The sequence below is a fragment of the Notolabrus celidotus genome, chromosome 2, assembly GCF_009762535.1.
Source record: "Notolabrus celidotus isolate fNotCel1 chromosome 2, fNotCel1.pri, whole genome shotgun sequence".
NCBI lineage: Eukaryota > Metazoa > Chordata > Actinopteri > Labriformes > Labridae > Notolabrus > Notolabrus celidotus.
In genome coordinates this window covers 36,819,724-36,844,485 of record NC_048273.1, presented here as the reverse complement: position 1 = coordinate 36,844,485, position 24,762 = coordinate 36,819,724, and the positions used below count along the sequence as shown (strand labels likewise).

Sequence of the window (24,762 nt, the reverse complement as noted above, 5' to 3'; positions counted from 1 at the left end):
GATTAATTGATTAATTGATTAATTGATTAATTGATTAATTGATTTATTGATTGATTGATTGATTAATTCATTCATTCATTTATTCATTGATAGCTGCAAAGGAAGTTACTCTCCAATATTTTGACATAATGTAGTATTTTTAGTCCAAATTTAATTTAAGAAAATACATCATGTTTGATAAAACTACTCTTGTAAGACACTGCCACTTTTCTACCTTTCTAGAAAATGCTTATTCAACATATTTGAAAAGCTAACTGTCTTGCAAAAAAATAAAACAAATTAAAAATAGATGTTGGAAGTGGAATGGAAGTTTCTGAAGCACAATTATGATGCCAAACAATGGCAGTCGCCATGTTGGAAACGCTTACTCAACCTAACTTTTGATCGATCCTACCACAGGCTGGAGATGAGGTAGGTCTCAAACCTCCAGGTGAATGGCTACAATGCTCCCACCTGTTCATAAGCTCAGCCACACCCCTAATTATGCAGATTAATCAAATGTCTTAGCTACAATAGAATCAAAATGGATGAATTATAAAAAGAGAAAATAAACCTCCTACCATGTTTTGTTCCAGGCTGTAAACATGTTTAGTTCTGCTGTAAACGTAGGCAAGTCAACATGGGAGTTGATGGAGTCTCTTTGGTTTCTTTGGACTGTGTGATACGAAGGCTACAAGTCTTTACACAGAAGACAGTTTGACCTGTGCCAGGAAACAAGTATTTCTGTTCCAGTGGTCTAAAATAAGCCACAGAACTGTTCAGCCATGTTTGATCCAATCATTTACACCTGCTGTGGCTCTACCTGTTACATCATATTGAAATGTCTCTGGAATGATCTGGCTTACCAAAGTATTCCTCAGACGGGGGGTTGTCCATGTCGAACAGCATCTTCTTGGTGAGGCGCTCCAGCTCGTCTTCAGGGTGGGCCATGGGAGCGTTTCCCTGAAAACACAAAGGGTCACACTGTCAAGATTTACAAAGCCAAACCCAGGAAATAAAGAACATTTTCACCATGCCTTTACATCTAACTTTAATATATATATTCTTTAGTTAACCAGGTGAGAGTCTCATTTCTCATGAGTGACCAGTCCAAAAAGCAGAACAAATGTTGTCACAGCAAAAACCCAAACAATGCAAACTGCAGAGGTCACACTGTGCATTAGGCTGATGATGATCATTATATGTTGCACTGCACTCCTCTCATGGAATAAGCACCACTTTCGCTGATGTGCACCTGTGTGTCTTTCACATTATGTACCTGTTCAGTGCAGTGACACTCAGCTGTCAGTCTTCAATAAACAGTTTACACACGTCTGGACCTCAGCATGGTGTTTGCACAAACACACAGTTATGAGCCTTCTTGGTCTCTTTGTGGTATTTTTACACACAAATACATCAACACAACTGCTGCACCCAATGAACTACTCAAAACAACACGCAGTTACTTTGCAGTACACGGGCAGCAACAGGTATCCACACAGGTACAAATGATCTGAACATACTAAGAAGAGATTTTAGAAGCACTTGAACTGATCCTTTAAAATAAGTTTACCCAATCATAATCAGCGCTGACAGTTTCAGCTTCTTCTGTAATTATCTGGGAATAAAGGCGGCGTACTTTCCCCTGACATATCTCTGGAGAAAAGCAGAGCAGGAAACAAAGCTCTAAACACTTTGTGGCTTATAATGATGCTTTGATAGTACTACTTAAAGAGATCTAGATTGTGCAGTGCAGGTTAAATGTTTATGACGGCATGAGTCAATACTCTCCAGGCTGCTTGAGAAATCTTGTGTAGAAATGTGTTGCTGTCTTGATGCGAATGAGAAAGAAGTAATCTCGGTGCTTTCCGATGTCACAGGGAGTTACCAGTTACCTGTTTGTCACCAGTCTCAGCTTCATAGATGTTAGCACAAATTAGGGCTGGGCAATAATTTGATAACGATAATTATCGCGATATATTTTTTCTCGATATAAATATGACAAATGTTTTTTTTGGGAAAATTCTGTTTATTCATTTTTCTTCATTCTTATTCGGACAAACAGTTTACAAAACACCATAGAGTACAACAACAAAACAAAACAAAACAAAAAAAAAAAAAAAAAAAAAAAGGGGTCCCAGGTCTTGTGAAACAGCTGTGGGCTACCTCTGATGGAACAGGTGATTTTCTCCAAAGGAGCACATGAACTGACCTCATTAATCCATTGAATAATGTTTGGAGGGTCTACATGATTAATATGAGAAATGTTTGCTAAAAAATAAATATAAATAATCTTTAATTACACCCCCCCACCACTCAAAGGGGAGGGGGCGCTAGTGAACCTTAAACGCTAGTTGCCACCCAACATTAGACAGAAGAAGAAGACAGCATTGAACAGCCAATCATGTTGCAGGGTGAGTGGTAGGCAGGGCTAAAAGGCGTTCAGAGCGGAATGTAAACACAGCTGAGATGAGCGGCAACAACACGGAAGAAAACTGAAAACCTCCCAGCTGAAAGCAGAGTCGTTAGTCTGACACTGAGTCGACTCTGTGTTAACTATTAACTTCATTAAATCTACTTTCAGGATGTGGGTAAAGGAGAAGCACAGAGACAACTTCTGCTGTTCATTTCAAACATGTTTAATGTCCACTGCAACCGTAGTACAAACATAGACTGTATAAATAATGGACGTAGAACTCAACCAAAGTGTGAGGTAAAGAGATGGGGTTTGAGCCTCCTAGCCAACAGCTATGTGTTCCCGCCTGTCAGTCAAGTCAGTCATGTCCTTAAATTGGCAAATCTCGTAATCTTAATATCTTCTGAACCGTCGCGTTAGAAAAAAATGTGTGTGTGCTGATAGAGAAATGAGCTCCGTAGAGACAAGCTGTTTTTTGAACCAGGCTGTAAACATGGTTATTTCTGCTGTAAAGATCGTCTTCTTTGAATGGGTTTGTATGTGGTTTCTGGTGTTTCTGCAGCCAGCCTCAAGTGGATGCTCGATGAATTGCAGTTCATAACGCTTCCATATGGGCTTCATATTTTTAGACCGGAGGTTGCCGCTTGAGTACAACTGAACACTGAATAACCGTGATGCATTCACTGCACTCCGGGAAACTACATCACTCTGCCTGTAACCCTTAGTAATCTTAAAGGGGAGTGCACAAGTCAAAACAATACTCTACTAAACTGATACACAGTACATCATTTGATATATAGTTGTTGTAAATGTAAATCAAATTGTTGAAATAAACTCAACCAGAGAAATATATAAGAATCTACAAACTAAAACTTCACGAAAATGTCACCTTACATTAAAGACCTGCTTCCTGTTAGCATTGTCAGAAATGATGGATTCAAGAAGTTTATCAGAAAACTAAATCCAGATACAAACTAACAAACTGTCTGGTTTCTTCAACTTTCACTGAGAACCCAAAATCTGCATTTAAATTTAAATGAAATAATGATTTGATATTTATCTTGATAATTATCGATATCGACTGATATGAAATATTTTATTGTGATAACATAATTTTCAATATCGCCCAGCTCTAGCACAAATATACATTTTTCATCACTTTTAATTTGCTCTATAGACCATGCATCATGGTGTCTGGATTCTTGAATCTGTGATAAAGTTTGAATTGAATTGACAGACACTATCACGTGGTCTTCTCTGCTTCTTTTGATTTAAATGCAGAGAGTATATGGAATGGCTTATATTCAGGTTTGACTTAATGATTCTCAAAAACCTGACTTCGGTGAATCAGTATGAAGTGCTGGCTGAAGGTCAAACACAACACATTGACTGTAATCAACATGCAGTGGATGGTGCTGAGTCTGGTTTCCCTTCTGAGATATCTGACCCTGGCTCAGGCCCCAGTGGTGCTGCAGCCCAGAAGGTTGTGCATATCCTTCTGTACAACAAAAGCATGTGGAAAAAGTTGTGACCCTGACTAATCCTTGTGTTTTTTTTAAATGATAAGAGGAGGAAAAGAGGAGGCAAACATGAGAAGAAAGCTACTTTTTAAGTTTTGCACATCAGGGTGAAAGGTCAGGAGATGGTTGTTTAGCTGCACTCTGAGAACAAAAGGCTTGAGTTGTGAGCCGTGTCGGGGTCTAATCTGTGAGAGATTTGAAAGGATGACATAACTCTCTGAAGATGCCACTGCCTTCCTTTCCTTGTGAGCGTGCCCTCCCTCTTATCATGCAGTCTCTGACACCTACCCGCTGTGTGTCTGTAAGGAGCTGAGGTGTTGTGCCTGACATTTTCTGCCAATCATTCGCAGACCCCTCCATCCCCCCCGTCTACCAATCCCTCGTCTCACGGCACAATCCCATCACAGGTGTGTGTGTCCTCTGCAGACACCCTGGAGGCCTGAACTCGACACTTCTTTGTGCTGCTCGGTGGAGCTTTTTCAGAAAATCAGTGACACTTGAATGACCTTCCCTGGATCAGGGGCCGGCTGGATCTTTACAGTGGATTTGATTTTCAATATTGTAACACGGGCCGAGATCTGAGCTGACCTTTGAGGTGCTCCTAATTGTGACATCAGGGAGCTGGGTTTGTAGTAATTCATCCCTGGTTTACTGTGTCGCATAAAGGAATCAGATTAGTCAATAAGAGATTGAGTGCTGAATGTTTTTGTATTCAGAATGAAAGAGTAATTACTGAACGTGTCACACAACTTTCCTGGGAATATTGATAACTTCATTTGTATGCCTGTGATTTTCACTCTGTTGTCTGATTTTTTGTGTCAGTCAAAGTTTCAGGAGAAAATAAACTGGGTGCATTTTAACTTTATGTTTAAGGGTTCGACGATTGCATTTGCACGATGGCAACAAGAAGGTGATGCAAAAAGTCATAAAAAGACCATCACATGATACATGAGGTGGCTCCTTTAAGTCTACCAACTTGAAAGGTGACATATCATGCAAAATGGACTTTTTAATGGTTCTCTACCTGAAATATGTGTCCCTGGCATGTCTACGAACCCCCCGAGAATGAAAAAAATCCATTCTGCCCCTGTTCTGATTTCTCCACCTTTCTGTAAATGTGTGTGAAACGAGCCGTTTCAGACTTCCATGTTTTTGTTACGTAACAACAATATCCGGTCTGTCACGGAGTCAGAGCTCGGAGCTTGTTCAGCCCATAGACTGTATAAAATAATACTGAATCCCTCCTCCGTTTTTCATTACCTGCACAAATGTGTGCTAACAAGGAGCTTAGGAGGGAGGCATGCTAGTTGTAGGCTGTCTTAATAAACACAAAGGACGGTTTTACTCCCCACGTCTGCAGATTTGAAGATCTAGTGGATGATTTTTATTAATTATGGATAAGTGCTAGCGCTAGTTAGCATAGCTACATGTCGTAGCTGTGTACCAAGACACACGTCTACATACTGACAAATAAAACAACAAGAAACACAGAATCTGGGACCAATCCTTCAGAAAAGGTCCCGCTGCCTTTCTGGCAGAGGTCGGGTTTACTCCCCACGTCTGCAGATTTGAAGATCTAGTGGATGATTTTTACTTATCATGGATAAGTGCTAGCGCTAGTTAGCATAGCCACATAGCTACATGTTTGTAGCTGTAGCTGTAGCTGTGTACCAAGACACACGTCTACATACTGACAAATAAAACAACAAGAAACAATAAATCTGGGACCAATCCTTCAGAAAGGTCCTGCTGCCTTTCTGGTAGAGGTCGGTTTTACTCCCCACGTCTGCAGATTTGAAGATCTAGTGGATGATTTTTATTTATCATGGCTAAGTGCTAGCGCTAGTTAGCATAGCCACATAGCTACATGTTCGTAGCTGTTTACCAAGACACACGTCTACATACTGATAAATAAAACAACAAGAAACACTAAATCTGTGACCAATCCTTCAGAAAGGTCCTGCTACAGGCGCCTCTCCGTCAGGATCAGATTCTGGATCAGATTCAGAGGGTTGAAGAAACGTGATCTCTGAGCAGCCGTGTATATTCAGCCAACATGTAAACATTAGATCAACGTGCTGGAGAGCCGAGGCACATCCACTTCCTGAGGGGGCGTGGTCAGAGAGAAAACAGAGTGTTCTGAGGAGGACTGAAGAAGAGGGTTTTTCAGACATGCCAAAATCTGATTTCAAAGTGTTTTTTTGAGCATAAACTTTAAAGACATGTTTTGGGGACCTCTTAGACCAATATATATTGATGAAAAAAGCGTGATATGTCACCTTTAATTCTTCTATGCAACCTGCTTCACTGACACATGACTGTGCCATTAAGCACTTTGAATCTCTGTGCCAGTATTAAGAAAGGCTCCATCCTTTCACCTGCTCCAGCATTATAAGAGCTTCGGCATGCTCTGTTTTAGTTTCAGCTGTAGTTATTCTATTTCTGCACGACTAATTTGCTTCTGCTACCCCTTCTTAATTTATTAATGATTAAAAACAGACATTTTTAATAATAGATAATTCTGATAATAATGTGATCACATTTTTTTTATCCACAGCAGTCTATCAGTTTAAGTCCGACCATTAAATATTGGTGTCAGTTGGATACGGCAACATCCCTGAAGGGAAGCAGGAGAAATATCAGTCCAATAAATAATCCGATGATAACTGGATTTTTTTTTTTAAATGATTATTCCTCATTGCCATAATACAATTTGATCTGATAAAAGTTGCTGTTATTCACTTAAACAAGCCGACACTTTCTGACACAGCAGGTGGGGATGTATAAATTGATTTGCTTTTACGTACAGGGAAGAAATAAAAACACAAGCTGAGAGGAGAGTAAAAATGGCTTCACCTGTGTGATTGTTTCTGACATGGTGTCTTCTCATGTCCATGAGAAGTACCTGCTGGGGGGACAGGGCCCTCTCTGTCGCTGCCACCACCCGCTGGAACTCTCTCCCCCAACACCTCAGACTCTCTCCCTCACCCACATTCAAATCTGGACTCAAAACCCACCTATCCAAAATTAAAATCTTTGCTTTGCTCTCCTTTGCTTATCTGTTGTATAAATTATTTTTTGTGTAAAGTGTCTTTGAGAAACTTTTTAAGCACTTTTATAAATAAAAAGTATCATTATTATAATTATAATTATTATTATTATTACCAGAGGATAACAAGAAGGTAATTAGCAAGAAATGTGCACAATAGGTAACCCTAAAGGAGAAAAATGTACTCAAGTTTTAACACCACAAATCTTTGAAGCCACCTGCAAAGTCGTCAGTGCAACAAAGATGTTTGAAGAACCTAACTTAATGTTCACTATGCAGAAAGTTGGACTGCAGGATTGTTTTTTTTGTGTGTTTTTCAGTTCGTTTTGGCAAGTATATAATTTGCTCCATAAATCTCCTTTCTCACCCTCAGGTGTGCATTAACTAAATATCTCCAGTTTTCTGAAACAAGATGATTTAAAAAACAGAAACAATAAAGCACTAAACAATTATGTGTGATTAAAAAATGTGCAAGGTGAAAAGTGATACAAGCACTAAATTGGTGCACAAACTACAGAGTAAAGGTCCACTATCATTCCAGCAGAATAATTACTCTGTGAAAAATCCAGTGAGCATCAGACTCTGGTCCACATTATGTTCATTATGTTCTTCCTCGAGCTTGATTAATGACCACACAAATGTACTCTGTTGAAGAGTGTTTGGTGTCCTTAGAAATATCATCATCTACCCCTGCAATTAAACAAAGCCGAGCTGAGCTCTGATTGCTCTCCCCCATGCATCAAACAGTACCTCAAACTTTATGTTGCATGACTTTTGCCGGGCCGGGCCCGCTCAGGATGAAGCCGGACGATAATGGAAGCCCAAACAGTAGGCCTCGTTAACTCTGAGGGATCGACACGTTGGTTGTGTAAATCTTTCTGTCGTGCCGGAGCGCTCTGTGGAGAGCAGCTGGGCCAGAGCTCTGCAAATTCTTGGCACCTTGTGTGTTCTCTTCCACTGGACCATAAACAGCTGGGATCACATCATGGAGCATTGAGACCAGATGAAACATTCCTCAGTGGATCCTCTTTTGTCAACTCGAATGATAGCAGTTTTGTAAATAAAACTTATGACAAATAGAGGCATATGTCAAGGGGGTTGAATTCTTATAGAAATACCTACATAAGAGAGTGTATAATAAATCTGAAGCTCAAAGACGTGCCCTTGTTGTCAACACTGCGCTCATTATACCCGTGTTGTTACTTGGAGACAGTGAAGAGGATGATTTAACTCTGTTAATCTGAGCTCCACATCAAAAGCACGCTGGAGAGGGAACGAAATGCTGCTATTACCAGAAACAGACTTTTGAGTTTAAGCTTCATTTATACCTTATCCACTCTGTGACACCCTGCAGCAATGCTCTGCCAGAGAGTTTAAAGCACCTTGTTAGGGAGTCTTTTGTGACAGCACGGAATAATTTTTCACTTGAATAAGAGAAAGAAATTGCTTCCCTGCATGCTTTATGATTGCTTCGCAGTTCCTTGTCAGCTTTTCAGAGGCAACAATAGAAACCATACAGCAGCTATACGTGCTGCAGACGTGATTTTTCAGTTATGTCTGGCTCTATTCAGTAAATTGTTTGCCTACGCCCTCGAGACACTCAGCCACACTTCCACTGAAGTTATCGCTTTAATTCAGCGGTGACTGGGTTAAAAGCTGCACCTATTTGTCTCTGATTCCCAGTGTGTGGAGGCTTATAGTCTCAGGTCAAGAGCCATCTGCTTTTCAAAGGTAGGCATCCTATCAGCTATGACACCATTCGAAGACATCCTGATGGAGCTTCATATTCATCCACTCTACAATCGATTCCCAGGGTGGGTTTAAGGTTGGACAACTTGAACTGTGGGACAATAATAACATGTGTAAACGACCACTGTTGCGTGCTACCTGATCCAGCGTGACACTGAAAGGTGAGCAGAGTTTGGGAGCTGATCACCACCTGACTGCCACATCTATGAATAAAGCTGTGTGCACCTCCCACTGAGGAATTGGCATTGTGTCAGGACTGATTAAGGGAGGAGAGCGGATTGGAGAGGGGGAGGGCAGAGGGGGCTCCGTACGCGCTCTCACCTGATGCCCTGACAGCATCGTGTCCCGCTAAGAACCAAACCTCAGGCTCTGTCTCTCCTGCTTGCACTGCAGTGATAGAGAGTGAACGAGAGAGACAACTGTTCTCAGGGAATCAGATCTGAACCTTTGTTAGCGCAGCTGGAACAAAGAGGAGCAGGAAGCAGGAACTATTTACATATCATCACCTGCTTTGGTACAGCACAGGGGGAACTTACTGTACAGATCTCCAAGATATCTGGTGGCAGGGCAACCTATGGTTGAACTCTGACTTGTAACAATAATGATGCAACATCACTCAAGTTTTGCATTAACGTAAGAAGGATGCAAATAGTTCATGGATCTATTCCTCCCGGTGTGTTTCCTGATGCACAGACAGCTGACAGGTATCAGCAACACTTCTCTTTATTTTGACACAAATATTACAGCTATGTGCATTTTTACAAAATCAGTTTGTGATTTTTCTAACTGTGTACTTTTTATATTTACTCAAAGTATTAATGAGAAACAGGAGAAGCTTCAGGTGCAGCACTGGCAGCAGAATCACACATGTTCACAGCCTCCATGAACAGTTGTGCCTTATTTCTCTGTTTGGGAACAATTCACCCTTTTTTTTTTTTTACAGCTCATCCGTTTTGATCATTTTAAGTCTGCGCATGCATTTGCATAATTTTTGGGCATGGGTAATTTTACTGACTTATGGGTCCACGCTACATTGTATATGCTGAAGTGGTCGTAAGCTCTACATACTGTACGTGTGCGTTGGAGCGTCCTAGTAGCTCTGCAATACTTCACCTAAACACTTGTGGGCAGTGGGATTTCTATGCTCTTTTCATCTTATCGCCGTTTCCAGTCACGCTATGTCCTCGGGGACCTATGGTGACTTCAAGCGTATTATGTTAAATTGGAACCGATAAATGTTGCTATTGATCAAACAACAATCATAATAAATAAGAACAGAGAGGAGATGTCGGAGGAGATCAAATGTAAGGTTGATATATGATTCAGGAAATGTTATAAATGGGATGATGCCCATTGGACAAATCAAAGGGCTTGCAGTCAAGTAGTCTTAACCCCCTCCTCAACTCCACCTCTTTGCTTGTGGTTAAATTGATCAACAGCACGAACGAGTAAGTGTTTCCGATATGGCGATCACCATCTTTAGGGCCTAAAGCGCCTCTTCAGAAACCAGTGGGGGACTACGTCCATATTTTAAACGGTGATATAGAAGCAGTACAAAAAATAACCTCAGTGAAAGCAGGTTTCTTTTTCGGCCATGTGAAAGTGTACAACTGGAAAGACTCTTCGTTTTCTGCCTGCATCTGTTGGCAAGCTTTAAAATAAGAGCAGGCATATTAATAATTTAGTTGCACTACAGGACAGACTTACACTTTCTGCAGTCTGGTCTAAGAAAGTATATATATATATATATATATATATATATAAATATAAATATATAAATAAATAAATATTAGTATTAGCTATGGTAAAATTAGTAATATGAAGTCTCAGTGGTTTTGCAAATATCAATTATTTTCCTATTTGGAACAATTTGAACATGTACTACAGCTAGAGTTCTATTCTCTGACACAAAGTGAGGAGACTTCGAATTTCAGTTCAACTTTTGAGGAATCATGAGCTGTTTGCTCGTATTTAGGCCAGCACTTATTTTGCTGGGCTCAAAAGCAATGTGCAAAAACAATGAGCCTGAGAGCCGCGGCAGAAACAGAACAAACCACTGAGCTGAAAGTGATAACCAGAAGGGAAAGAGTACAAATGCTCTAAAGAGGGAGCCCAATGAAAGACAAGTGCTAAAAAACACTAATCTGTGTGTGTAAACCTGCAGTCACATCAGCGGCTGCTTTACTTTCTGTAAAAATTACACCTTCAACCAAAAGCAATTGTGTCTCTCCTACAATAGCGGAACATTTCCTGCAGCATCAGCAGGACGTAATCACTCACAGACATATTTATCCACAGATTAAATGATGATGGACTTTACTGTACAAATGCTCTTTAGTGTCAATGGAGCTGCAGCTTTAAACGAGGAGCTTTAGCCAGCTTTCACTCTGACATCCTGGCTTTTGTCTCGCTGACTCACAATGGTATTATTTGAAATGGACATTGAGCCTGTGAAAGGGAAATGGCTTATTAAAATAATGGTAATATTAACAACAAGAGGAAATGGACCTCAGCATTAGTTCGGGTTCATGAGGGATTGATGTTTTTTTATTGGATTGGAAAATCTAAAAAAAGCATTTATTGCTGCAACATTAAACGGGTGATTATAGCAGCTTAGGCGACTCTGTTTTACCAAAACAATGAAAGGATTGCTGGATCAGTCACACTATCCTTCCACTGAGTTAATGTGTGTGTGTGTGTGTGTGTGTGTGTGTGTGTGTGTGTGTGTGTGTGTGTGTGTGTGTGTGTGTGTGTGTGTGTGTGTGATGGTGGGTGTTTTTAAGGGAAGGAGGGCTCCTACAGTACATGTCGTGTGTCTAGAATCAAGCATATGGGTGAAACACTTAAAAATGCATTATGTTTTTATTTCAACATGTGTGTTTTAAGAGCCTTCACTTGATAATGGATGGCTTTATTTGATTCCACTCTGCAGAGACCCATTCCTCTCAACTGGCTTTGAGAAGCCACAGATTGTTTGTCACAGTGACACAGAAGCACACTTCAATGGACACCTCACAGAGCACCTCATTACTGAGATGCACAGGTTAAGGCTGACCAGACCGAGCGTCATTCACAGTAATACAAAGAAGCGCTCCGTTCTGATTATACAGGTGATGTCAAGATGCCACCTTGAGCAGTACAAGGACGCAGCAGGTATTCCGTTTTAAATAAAGATGCTTTGTCTGTTGCTGTGGAGTTAGAAAACCTGATGCTGCTGAGTGTTGTTGAGATGATGGCAATAACACTCAGACAAACATCTGCCTGATTACTCTAGCTTAAAAGTCACACGATATCAGGATGACTCCCTCGCAGTGGACCAGACGTTAGTAAAGCATGTCTGCCAGAAAAGTTTTCATTGGTTGAGAGCTGTACCTTGATTGTGCATGTCAGCCCTACTTTTAGTATCACAGGACCGTAAGATAAGGGCCAAGGACAAGGATAAGGAAACAATGGTGCATGCTTTTATGTTGTTAAATGAAGCTCTGTGTGACTTTCAAGCAGCAACCTGTGGTGCTGAACAACCCTTTTACAACACCAGTCAACCCGTCTGCTTCCTCCTTTATCCTGTTTCTCAGCCAAACACATCAAGGCAGACAGCTGCTCACCAACAAGTCTGGTTCTGCTCGAGGTTTCCGACTCCTTAAAGGAAGTTGTTCAGTGCTACTGTGGCCAAGTGCTCGCTTATGGTGGATTAAGCATTGAGTTGAAGTTTGCCCGGTGCTGTAAACACAGGTGATCCAGGTGCACCTCACGTTCGCCTGGCAGACCAAATAGGAGCCGCTCCATCCAAGCAGCCAAGGTTTGATTTTAAATCACCTCCAGCTCCACAATCTGTAATCCAGGAAGGACTGAACAGACTGATTGTGAGGTATTGTTGTGAAAGACATGCTTCTCATATCAGTGAGTCAGTCAGGAAACTAATGACCAAAGTGCAGCTGAGACCAGAGGCAGAGACATCAATAAGAGGACTGAAGTTACTTTCTTGAGTAACTAATTACTTTCATGATGCAGTAACTCACTTAGTAATTCAGTTACTTTTCATAGCAGAAACAGGTAATTGTAAATAATTGCTCATTTTCAGTATAATTCGGCATCCAGTTAGGACCTTAGAGTCAGAACCAGAAATACTTTATTTATTTATACTTTATTTATTTATACTTTATTTATTCATACTTAAGTTATTTATACTTTATTTATTTATACTTTATTTATCGTGGAGAGGGAAATTCGGTCATTACATGGCTCTTAAAACAGTATGAAAGAAAGTCAAAATATAAATAGAAAATGGAATAAAATAAGATATAAATATACATACAATAAAATCAGATGAAATAAAATAAAGATAAAATCAAATAAAGAACAAATAAAGATAAAAAAAAAGATCAAATACAATAGAATAGAATAAAATAAAATAAAATAAAGATAAAATCAAATAAAGAACAAATAAAGATAAAAAAAGATCAAATACAATAAAATAAAATAAAGATAAAATAAAGAACAAATAAAGATAAAAAAAAGATCAAATACAATAGAATAAAATAAAATAAAATAAAGATAAAATTAAAATAGAACATAATTAAATCAAACCAAGTAGCATGGGAATATGCATGCAGGTGAACTTATGCTCTAAAAAAAGCTCAAATCTTAGCATGTTTTTGTCATATTTCTAATAAAAAATGTCTTATAACTATAAATATAGTCCACATTCACAGACAAGTCCAGGAAAATGTCAAATTATAAGACATTACAAGACAAAAATAAGACCTGAATCGATCTTAATGAGTGAAAAGAAGCTGCCAATGGACTAGAAATTTGCACATATTAAGTTTCTTGAATTAAGACGTTATTCATATTTAAATAAAATGACGAGAACACTGTTCTTACCACATTGGCAGATTTTTGTTACTCATTACAATCAATTCAGGTCTCATTTTTGGCTTGTGATATCTTAAAATGAGACATTTTTCTGGACTAGGCAGGTGTTTGTGGCTCATATTAAGTTTAATAAGATGTTTTGACACTTAGTTGTGGGTTTTTTCAGTGTGTGCCTGCCACTACTCCAAACTAAAGAAATGATCATGACTGTATACAGAAGGTATAGTCTAAGTCCTCCTCTCTGTCTTCCAAGTCTAAGTCTTTAGTGCTTCACTTCAAATCCTGGACCTAAGCACTACATCACACTGTGTGAAATGTTAAACAGAATCTGAATGAACTGTATTGCAGAGAAACATCTGTGGATGAGGACAGACCTTCACTACATGCATTTAGGACAAGGCCTGTATGCATATGAGTGAGGCATCAGCTAAATATAGAGCTACAGTGTTGTGTTTTACAGTTGTTGTTCACTGTGCTCCAGTTAATCTGAGACTCTTATCTTTGTATATATATATCTGGAGAAACAGATACACAACAGACCCTCTGTCTCATCAGGACTTTTACATTCTAGTGTATCACTCCTCCCTTCAGCTCTTCTGAAGCTGATGTAGCATGCATTCAAGTGAGAGATCATTTGTAGAAAGTTGCTTTGTCATTTTCTGGCAGCTTCATGCTTAATTACAGAATTTAGAGTGTGTGTGAAAGGACGCACATGTTAGCGGCTCTGTGCTTTCCAGTTGATGAATTAGCTGCTTAAACAGGTTGTGAGTAATCTGAAATGTATCACACTTTGAGGAGAAGAAGCATCACAGCGCTGCATTTTGAGCTCAAGGCCACCTTCTGAGGAGGCACAGATAAAGTATACATTCTCTCCAAACAAAATAGGTCATGCTGTTTCAGCTCCAATTAAATGCTGAGAAAAAATAACAGTCAACTGCAGAGCAGCTGTGTACAGAGCAGCTAACATAATTAAAAATTAACCTATTCTGTAATTGACATTTTCCACAGCCACTCCAATTTTTGCTGTAAACTGAACACGAATAAAGGGATGACTCTCAGCCCGTTAACAGACATGTAATGTATGTAGTGGGGGCTTTTCAATGTTTGCAAGATTGTGCGTGTGTAAAAACTAGGTCATCTGTGGGGAACTGACACATCCCCCTGCAAACAGATATTTGAAAATCTGAGAGTGTAGAGAGGGGAGCCACAAGCAATGTGAAAAAAACAACAACAACAAATGACTGCACAAATTGTCGGGATGGAGATAAAACTTATTTGGCGTCTCTTTGTGTACCATTACAATCCTGTGAATGGAGCTAACACCATATTACACAGGATGCAGGTTTCCCTGGTTTTGGTCAAAGCTCAAAGTATTCCCCGCTGTTTCCTCCTGTGGGAGCACAGATCTATATTCAAACACATGTGGTGGACATAATAAGGATTTATACAGGTTATGTGTTCAAATCGATGTACTGGCAACCTGCACTTCCCTTTGTAACACACAGAGTGTCCATCTCCTGTGTAATTTCCCCTCCTAAGCAAACCATAATCTATCCTCCACTTCTCCACCTTCATGACCACATGGTTTATCTGAATGACACCCTGAAGCCGATCAGTTGACCAAACACTTCCACTAAAAAGGCTGCAGCCAACAGCACACAGAGCTCCCTCCGCTCAGGGACGCTGCCTTCATGAGAAAAAATGTTTCGAAAGTGAACACGTTTCACGGTCTCCGAGCCAGGGGCGGCTGAGAGCCTGTTTGTGGACAGAGGAGGATGTTAAAGAGGGCAGAGAGGTATCTAGTTTCAGCAACAGTCAAAAAATAGAGAGGACTTGTTTATGTGCAGGGAGGGAGGTGTTAACCTGACAGGAGACCATGTCCAGGAGGAGCCAGCAGGGGCCACTGTTCCTGCAGGTGCATGCTGTCTGAATAAACCAGGGCAACTTCAAACCTCAGTGCAGGCTGTACCTCAGTGTGCTGTGAATGATGCACAAGTGCATTCAAACAGTCCTCTGTGTTATCATCAGATTATTTTTATCAACCAAAGAAAATGCCATGAATCTTCCTGAGTGTAACAACTTTTCTGTTTGAATGAATTCAGCAAGTTAGTAAAAAGCATCCTTAAAAAGAAGCACAAAACAGATTACTTTACCTCAGCCTTCAACTGGCTGGAACTCTCCTGAAACATGCTTTGTTTATCTATTTATCCATTTATTTTTGCACTGCTGCACATCTTTAAAATAATGTATTTCACTCTATTCTAAAACTCTCAATGCACATTTTAACTTCTTAAATTTCTACTTTTATTATTATGTAGTGATTTGTATTCTCCTTATGAGATGCATTTCATGAATTACACTACCAGTCAAAAGTTTGGACACACCTTCTTATTCAATGGTTTTTATTTATTTTATTATTTTCAACATTGTAGATTAATACTGAAGACATCAAAACTATGAAATAATCTGGTTTTGCCATAATCTGGATTACAACAGTAGTCAAATAGGGCTATCCATTGTGTACTAACCCTACCTCTGAACAACACCACTGATGGTCTCAAACACATTAAGAAGGCAAGTCATTCTACAAATGAACTCTTGACAAGGCTCATGTTCATTAGAAACCATTCCAGGAGACCACTTCATGAAGCAGACTGAGAGAATACCAAGAGTGTGCAAAGCTGTCATGAAGGAAAAAGGGGGCTACTTTACAGAATCTAAAATATAAAACAGATTCTGCTTTGTTTAACACTTTTTTGTTCATTCAATAATTCCATATATGTTCTTTCATAGTTTTGATGTCTTCAGTATTAATCTACAGTGTTTACAATCATTACAATAAATACAAACCCTTGAATGAGAAGGTGATGACAAACTTTTGACTGGTAGTGTATATTATTCCCCTTCATTGTTATTATCATATCATCTTATAATCTGCCTCATGTTTTGCATGATTCTCCACTTTAACTGGTTTGTTTTTTCTTTCTATATTTAAAACATTATTGCTCTTGTGTCTTTGTTTTCATGTCAATTTTGTTTGTTTCCATGTGAAGCTCATGGTGCGTGTACGTTCCTTGTTGTTATCTATTTATTTTATTGAAGGTTCATAAGATATAAAGTTGATTAATATTACTGTTACTGTTATTACAAAAAACAACCATGTTTTAAATTTCAGCAACTTCTGGAGTGAAAAAGGTTTGAGTCATGATGTGTGTGTTTGTGTGTGTATGTGTGTGTGTGTGTGTGTGTGTGTGTGTGTGTGTGTGTGTGTGTGTGTGTGTGTGTGTGTGTGTGTGTGTGTGTGTGTGTGCGTGCGTGCGTGTGATGTACTGCTCTGTGTTGTGTCCTGTATTGATGTCCTGTTTATTCAGTGCTGTTTTGTGATGTTTTAATTGTGACCTGTCAAGGGACTGATGCTGTAACTCAGCCTTAAGCTAACCCTGGTACAATGCATGAAACAGCAATATTCAAAGCATTGCATGCTTTCCCTTTACACATAAAATAACATGAAATATGAGCGACAGTCTCTGCACGCCACAGAATGATACGTGACCAGGTTCAAATCTGCAGAGTGTGCTCTGTGCTGCAGGATACATGTTCATCACAACACTACAGGCCAGTGCGGAGAGGTCGAAAAATAAGAAAATAAACAAACCGCTCAGACATTTTAGATTGCCGGGGCTCACTGAACTGCAATGACAGCTATCGATCCGGCCAGTTATTTACCAGCCGTGCTGTTCCTCTCAGAGGGAGCCAGAGCAGCGGAGGGGGGCAGGGACGATTATTTATGAACGCTTATGTGACAAACTCCTCTGATGTACTGAAAGGATACCACTGACCGAATGAACCGGCCAATCAACACACTGACCATAAAAAATAACACAACACAGGCCTTTATTTTAAGATCACGCCAACAAGACAGCGTTTTAAAAAAACACCTCCTCAAAGTGCTGAGCAAGTTTTCATTCTAATGTCATGTCAATAAACTCTGTTTGGTGTAGCAGATAATTAGGGTTTCTAGATCCACACATGGACGCTCTATATGCTTTATTCAGTCACTTTCATTCTGCAGAGAAAAACAGTAGGATTTGATTTTGGATGAGGCAAAAACACTAAAAAGCTGGGGATTTATATCCTGAAAATCTGCCAGAATCTCAAGAGTGATCTCTCTTGAGATAAATCAGGGGCAATCAGGAGATAAGGGAGAGTTCAACATATATATTAAAACATTTCAATACATTACAGTGCAGGCCTTTTCCACAGCACACATGTTGCCTTTACATATGTTGCTAATAACATTAGCAATGGCTCTGCTCCAGTTCATTGCATAAGAACACATACCAGCGTCCTAGCATACATGTTGTAAAGGTCCTTATACTTGCAGACATTATGTAACATTATTTACTAGAACTGTGTAGATCAAAATGTCCTCTTTGAGATTAAAGGCTTCACTAATTCAGTACATATGGTCCCGGCCCCTCCACCACCCTGGATCACACACTGGAGGAAATTTAGGAGGGAGGTGCGGTAAGTTCATGATGTTAAAGGAAAGTTTAGAGAAACCCTGCTGGGATGTGATTGTAAACACACACCATTATGTTCACATTCTTTATTACCAAGCTGACTGAAATACTTGATTCTGATTGGTTTAAACCCCTTTTACAACTGTGGTTCATTCTATATAGCAAAAGCGATTTCAGGGACAATCGGATCACACACATTATATCAAATTAATCCAGCACATATCCCCTCTGCCTGTTGACACTGTGGTAAAAACATTAGTGTGGTCTCAGGCTGGTCCTGAAGGGGGGAAATAATGACAGTTAGCGGGCACAGATGTGAGAGCAGCCTGAGGAGCTACTGGACCCCAACCATCTCTGAGAGGGACAAGTGGAGCAACATCCTGTCCTGCAGCAGAGCTGGAGAGAGCATCTCTGAGCTGCTGATCTCTACAAAGTCACTGAAACCAGTAGAGGTAGAGATAACAGACACAATGTTCAAAGCTGAGACATTTGACTCATGTATGTTTAAAGGTGAGTCAACGTCAAAGAGAAGAAGGAGAGCTGGATGAGGACAGAAATGTCTACATCAATAGTCCTGCAGAAGTTCAGTTGACCTCGTCTAACGTTACCTTCAATGGAAATGTTCACTTTGATTTAAATTATAACAAATAAGCAGGCTATTGTTCTTCAGTTGGGGGTCCTCCAAAATGCAACACCACCCGTTCACTTTACTTATTTCTCACCTAAATTTAGTCCACTCAGTTTTATGGCAAATTATGGCCTGAAGCATGTCATGTGGAGCAACATCAATACAACTAGTCAAGAAGCCCCCTGCTGTAGCTTATACATACATATACGTATACATTTCCTCCTGGACTTCAGATGTTTGTGGACTAAGATTGGCATTTTGGAGGTAAATTTTTCATTTCTTTGAAGATTGTAACTCTCCATTTTGGACCAGAGGATGGAGCTGAAAAGGAGCAAGGGTTAGCAAATGCTAGCCAGCCAAGACAAATGGTCTGCCAGTACAAAAAGAAGCACAGCAAACCATATTATTGGTCTGATAAACTCTGAAATACTCAACTTAAAGCTGGGGTTGGTAACCAGATTTAGATCCACTTTTTGTTATACTGGTTAAAATGATCTTTATGTCCTGATGGTAATCAATACATAATGTGTTCTTAAAAAAGAGCGAAGAAAAGCTGCTATCTACAGCCGGAGTAAACCTGGGAAAACTCCAGCCAATCACCGTTTTTTGGGTGCCAAAATTTTAAACCATTCAAATCCTGTCCTGCCGTTCTGCCCTCCTCCTGCGCGTACATTTCCCCGGCGTGTACTCCGAGTCCCCGTCTCCTGCCTCTGCTTCCCCTGATTCTATTTCCTGCTCCTCTCGCTCGACCTCGGGCCTGTCCCCTCTGACCTGATGAAGTGCTTTGCTCAGGACTGTAGTCCGGATCAGAGTCTAAAAAGCTCTCACCACGGGGCTCTGACAAGCAGGAGAATTAATGACATTCAATAAGTCCTACAGAAAATGTAGATGTATTGTAGCGTCCGTCCGGACGCTGTAGGGATGACGAGCCGATTCGTGAACACGTTGAGTTTTACTAACCCGTCACTGTCGGCTGTGATCACGCCAACCAATAAAACAACAATCAATGTTTGAATGAATGAAGAACTTCTCCTCTTGTCTCTCCTCTCCCACTCACACACTCTACACCTCTCCTGATGCCTTCACTGACCGTCAACACTGTAGGAATTAAGAACATTTACACTGAACACGTTTAACAAACAGTAGAGCTGTTACAGTTTTATATATGTGTTATAACTTTTCTCCTGATATCTTGTCACCAGTACAACTGGATAATTCTAGCATGAGAGTTGTGAGTACTAACAGCAGCCATGTTTGTTTGTGTTTTTAACTTTCACTATGAGAATGTTTTGGTGACGACCGGTTTTGAATCAGTCACCATCATATGGTCGCAAGTCAGCGGCGCTCGTGCATGTGAGCGGGGGGGGGCGTCATTTCGGAGGAGCTCCGAGGGGAGGGGGGGAGGGGTTAGACGGAGTCCTGAGGAAATGCTACATTCAAATTCATGCTGCTTTTCCGAGACTGCCAACCCCAGCTTTAAAGGGACCAACAGCAAAATATGGCTGAGAAGTTCAATGCGTCGAATACCACGGACGTGAAATCAGCAGACAGCTAACTGCATCTACCTGTCACTCTAAACAGCAACACCCTTTATTAAGCGGTTGGTCAGGCAGCAGGTTGCTTGGACCAGATGGGAGCACACCATGGACCATAAAGTCACCTGGACGGATCTCTGGCAGGCTGGGCCACACCGCATCACCTTCCTGATTCCAGCAGTTTATGATGTTCTACCTGTTCTAGCCCAGCGAACCTCTTCACCTGGGGAAAGTGGAGACCCCGAACTGCCAGCTGTGTTCAGCAAGAGGAACTCTGGAGCACATTCTGAGCTCCTGCCCAAAAGTGCTCGGCAAAGGCCGTTACACCTGGCGCCACAACCAGGTGCTGAAACTGATTGCAGAAGTCATCAGTAAAGGAATCAGCAGCTGCAGCCGAGTGAGACACAGCTTTTGTCAATCCGGAGAACAGAACCATGGGAAGACCCAATGCCACCTGAACACGGCTGGGTCGCCTGGGTGAGGGTGTCTAATGCTGAAAGACCTGAAACCCCCAATGACCCCTGAACACATCACTGAGGATGTGTTCAGGTGCATCCGAAGATGTATTCAAGAGTATTATTTATAACTTTCTCTATAACGGTCACAACATCATTTTAAAAACTGTAATAATCACCCTCCATCCATACAGACATGAAAGCCATTTTGTTTACTATACTGCATAGTTGTACTTTTAAAGGTGACATATCATGCAAAATTTACTTTTTAATGGTTCTCTACCTGAAATATGTTTCCCTGGCATGTCTACAAACCCCCCGAGAATGAAAAAAATCCATTCTGCCCCTGTTCTGATTTCTACACCTTTCTATAAATGTGTGCTGAAACAAGCCGTTTCAGACTTCAGTGTTTTTGTTACGTAACAACAATATCCGGTTTGTCACAGAGTCTGAGCTCGGAGCTTGTTCAGTCCATAGCCTGTTTAAAACACAACTCAACTCCTCCTCTGTTTTTCATTCCCTGCACTCGTGTGCTAACAAGAAGCTTAGGAGGGAGGCATGCTAGTTGTAGGCTGTCTTAATAAACACAAAGGTCGGTTTTACTCCCCAGGCCTGCAGATTTGAAGATCTAGTGGATGATTTTTATTTGTCATGGAAAAGTGCTAGCACTAATTAGCATAGCCACATAGCTACATGTTCGTAGCTGTGTACCAAGACACACGTCTACATACTGATAAATAAAACAACAAGAAACACTAAATCTGTGACCAATGGTTCAGAAAGGTCCTGCTACAGGCGCCTCTCCGTCAGGATCAGATTCTGGATCAGATTCAGAGGGTTGAAGTAACGCGGGTCTGTGAGCAGCCGTGTATATTCAGCCAACATGTAAACATTAGATCAACGTGCTGGACAGCCGATGGCACATCCACTTCCTGAGGGGGCGTGGTCAGAGAGAAAACAGAGTGTTCTGAGGAGGACTGAAGAAGAGGGTTTTTCAGGCAGACCAAAATCTGATTTCAAAGTGTTTTTTTGAGCATAAACTTTAAAGACATGTTTTGGGGACCTCTTAGACCAATATATATTGATGAAAAAAGCGTGATATGTCACCTTTAACACATGACTCTATGGGGGAGGACTCACTCATGGAGCCAGCCTCAAGTGGCCATTGGAGGAACTGCAGTTTCCTAATGATGAATTCAATTTCCAACTCCAGAGGTTGCTTTTCATATTCTTAATATTCAGTAGTGCTAGATCTAAAGTCCATGCTGTGAGTCTGTCGTTGATGCTGGTAAATATTTAAAAGTTGGAGTTATTTATTAAAGTAGACTTTCATTATTTAGCCATGCTCAGAATGGTTTGATAAGTCTATTAGTCTCCTTTAAATGAGGTCATAGCTTAAATAACCGAGTGGCTATTCGTAACTTCCTGATGAACAACAAACACATGACTTATCTTATGATAAATATGTTGACTATTTAATCAGTTCTTTACACTTTTACAAAATACCTCAGCAAAAAGATCCACAGCCTTCACCATGAATCACTTTACATAACTGATATATTTATACTACTCTGTACTTAATGGCCCTAATCTGTTCTTGCTGTCGCCTGTGGCTGATTTTGCATTCAGTGATTTTTACAGCCGTGTTTGAGCCCGGGAGCTGCTACTGTAAGGAAGCCTTTTAAAGTGTTGGCATGAGAATAAGAAACCTAAGGAGATCCCCTTTCCATCACTGACCTCAGGGACCAGGCAAAGTGGACTGACCTTTAGTCCATGAAGCATCCAGTAACCAGAGCCTGCATGGACCACCTCCAAACGCCCCGTCATCCAACAACATGGGTGTAAGCAGAGTTCTAATTATACTTAGTATGTAACATGGGTAATGCTGGAAGAATCTTAGTTCCACAGTGTGACCTGCGTTAGAGGGTGTAAAAGTCTGAGTGTGGGCTGCATACTCACAAAGTCTAAGTCAGTCAACTGGTATGTATAGAAGGTTAAATACTCTAAACTGACTCTGGTGCTTCATGTGGCCCCTGCGATCCTCACACTCTCTAGACAATCTTGGTCCTTATATTTGAGGAACCTGCCTTTTTACTTTCATTTCACTTTATATAGTGTATTTGAAAGACACATTACATAGTGCAACTTCCACCTGTTACTCACTTTAATTGTATTTATTTATTTTAAGTGTAGCATCTTATTTTAATGGTTTAATATTTTAGTGTTTATTATCTTAGAAATGTATTTTATTTTGGTGAGTTTAATTTCCTGTGTTTAGTTTTAACATCTTATTTTACTTCCAGTGTTCAATATATCATAAGAGCTTTTCCTCAGTTCATTCAGCAACTCCTTTTTTTTTTTCATTTATTTATTTATTTATTTATTTGTTTATTTATTTATTTATTTATGTATCTTATCTTTATTGTTATTATTGTTATTGTTGCATATAGTGTGTTCTTAACCTTAGGGTTGTGGGATGGGTTTGGGTTTGGGGGTGGGGTTGGGATTAGGATGGGGGGTCTTTTTGTTTTCATTTTTATATATATCTTATCTTTTTTTTTTTAATTCTAGTTGAAGCTGTTTTTATGTACAGCACTTTGTGTTACAATGTCATTGTATGTAAAGTGCTTTATAAATAAAGTCTGATTGATTGATTGAAACAAGCTGTAGTAGCTGAAGTTTTGTATTTAGAGATTGTAGCTATCACTAGTTTCATGCTCTTGCCCCTCGTCAGGCTTTTAGTCATTTAAAAGAAAAAAGAAAAGTTATCACAATTACATAAAATTACATTCATAACCTTGCATGGAATTATGTGTAAAAGGAGCACTCACACTCGCTAAATTAGTAATAATACATTTCTCAATTTGGTTTCAGTGAGGAGGGAGGCCGGGTGTCCCGGACAGCAGGAGAAAGAGTTGCCTCCTGCAGTGGTTGCTGTTTCTGTAGCAATACTTCAACGATGTGCGTGGGGATATTTTGACTATCCAAAAAAAAAACAGTTTACGGACACAATAAACTGTATACTGAGAGAGAGAGAGAGAGAGAGAGAGAGAGAGAGAGAGAGAGAGAGAGAGAGAGAGAGAGATATGTGATGTAAATGATATGATAAATAGATGATATGATGATATATAATAGATGATATGAGATGTAAAAGATAAATGAAATTATTATTATTATTATTATTATTATTATTATTATTATTATTATTATTGTTGTTGTTATTAGTATTACTGTTGTAATTATTATTTTTTGTTGTTGTTAGTATTATTATTGTTATTTTTATTATCATTATCATTATTATTCATATATTTTCTTTCTTCTATACAGCTCTGTTAGTTTAACATTTAATCTTATTATTCTGTAATTGTTTGTAATTTTGTGTTTTATTTCTTTTTAAGCTTTAGCAATGATTACGTATGTTTTCCATGCTAATAAAACCTTTTGAATTGAGAGAGAGAGAGAGAGAGAGAGAGAGAGAGAGAGACAGAGACAGAGACAGAGACAGAGAGAGACTGTACACATCACACATCACAGACCTGTACATACACACATCACAGACCTGTAAATCTTTCCTCTTTAAATCTTTATATTTTAATTTTACATTACTGTAAATGATCTATAGTCATCTGTAAAATATAAATGAAATTATTATTATTATTGTTGTTGTTGTTGTTGTTGTTGTTGTTAGCATTATTGTTGTAATTATTATTTTTGTTTTTGTTTTTGTTAGTATTATTATTGTTATTTTTATTTTTATTATCATTATTATCTTTATTATGCATATATTTTCTTTCTTCTTTCTACATCTCTGTTAGTTTAACATTTAATTTTATTATTCTGTAATTGTTTGGAATTTTGTGTTTTATTTCTTTTTAAGCTTTAGCAATGATTACACGTTTTCCAATGTTTTGCTAATAAAGCCCTTTGAATTGAATTGAAAATTGACAGAGAGAGAGAGAGAGAGAGAGAGAGAGAGAGAGAGAGAGAGAGAGAGATGGAAAGAACTAGCTTTTTATTGCAAATAAACCGGTAG

General features: G+C 39.6%; 1 protein-coding gene across 2 annotated transcripts in view; it reads right to left on the bottom strand.

Annotated features, from left to right (window-relative positions):
* Positions 1-24,762, bottom strand: part of lpp (LIM domain containing preferred translocation partner in lipoma) — a 297,770-nt gene that overhangs the window by 89,874 nt on the left and 183,134 nt on the right. For both annotated transcript variants that reach the window (XM_034706133.1, XM_034706143.1), the window contains exon 8: positions 846-942. In XM_034706133.1, the coding sequence (XP_034562024.1) occupies positions 846-942 (97 nt within the window). The remainder of the gene's footprint in view (positions 1-845; positions 943-24,762) is intronic.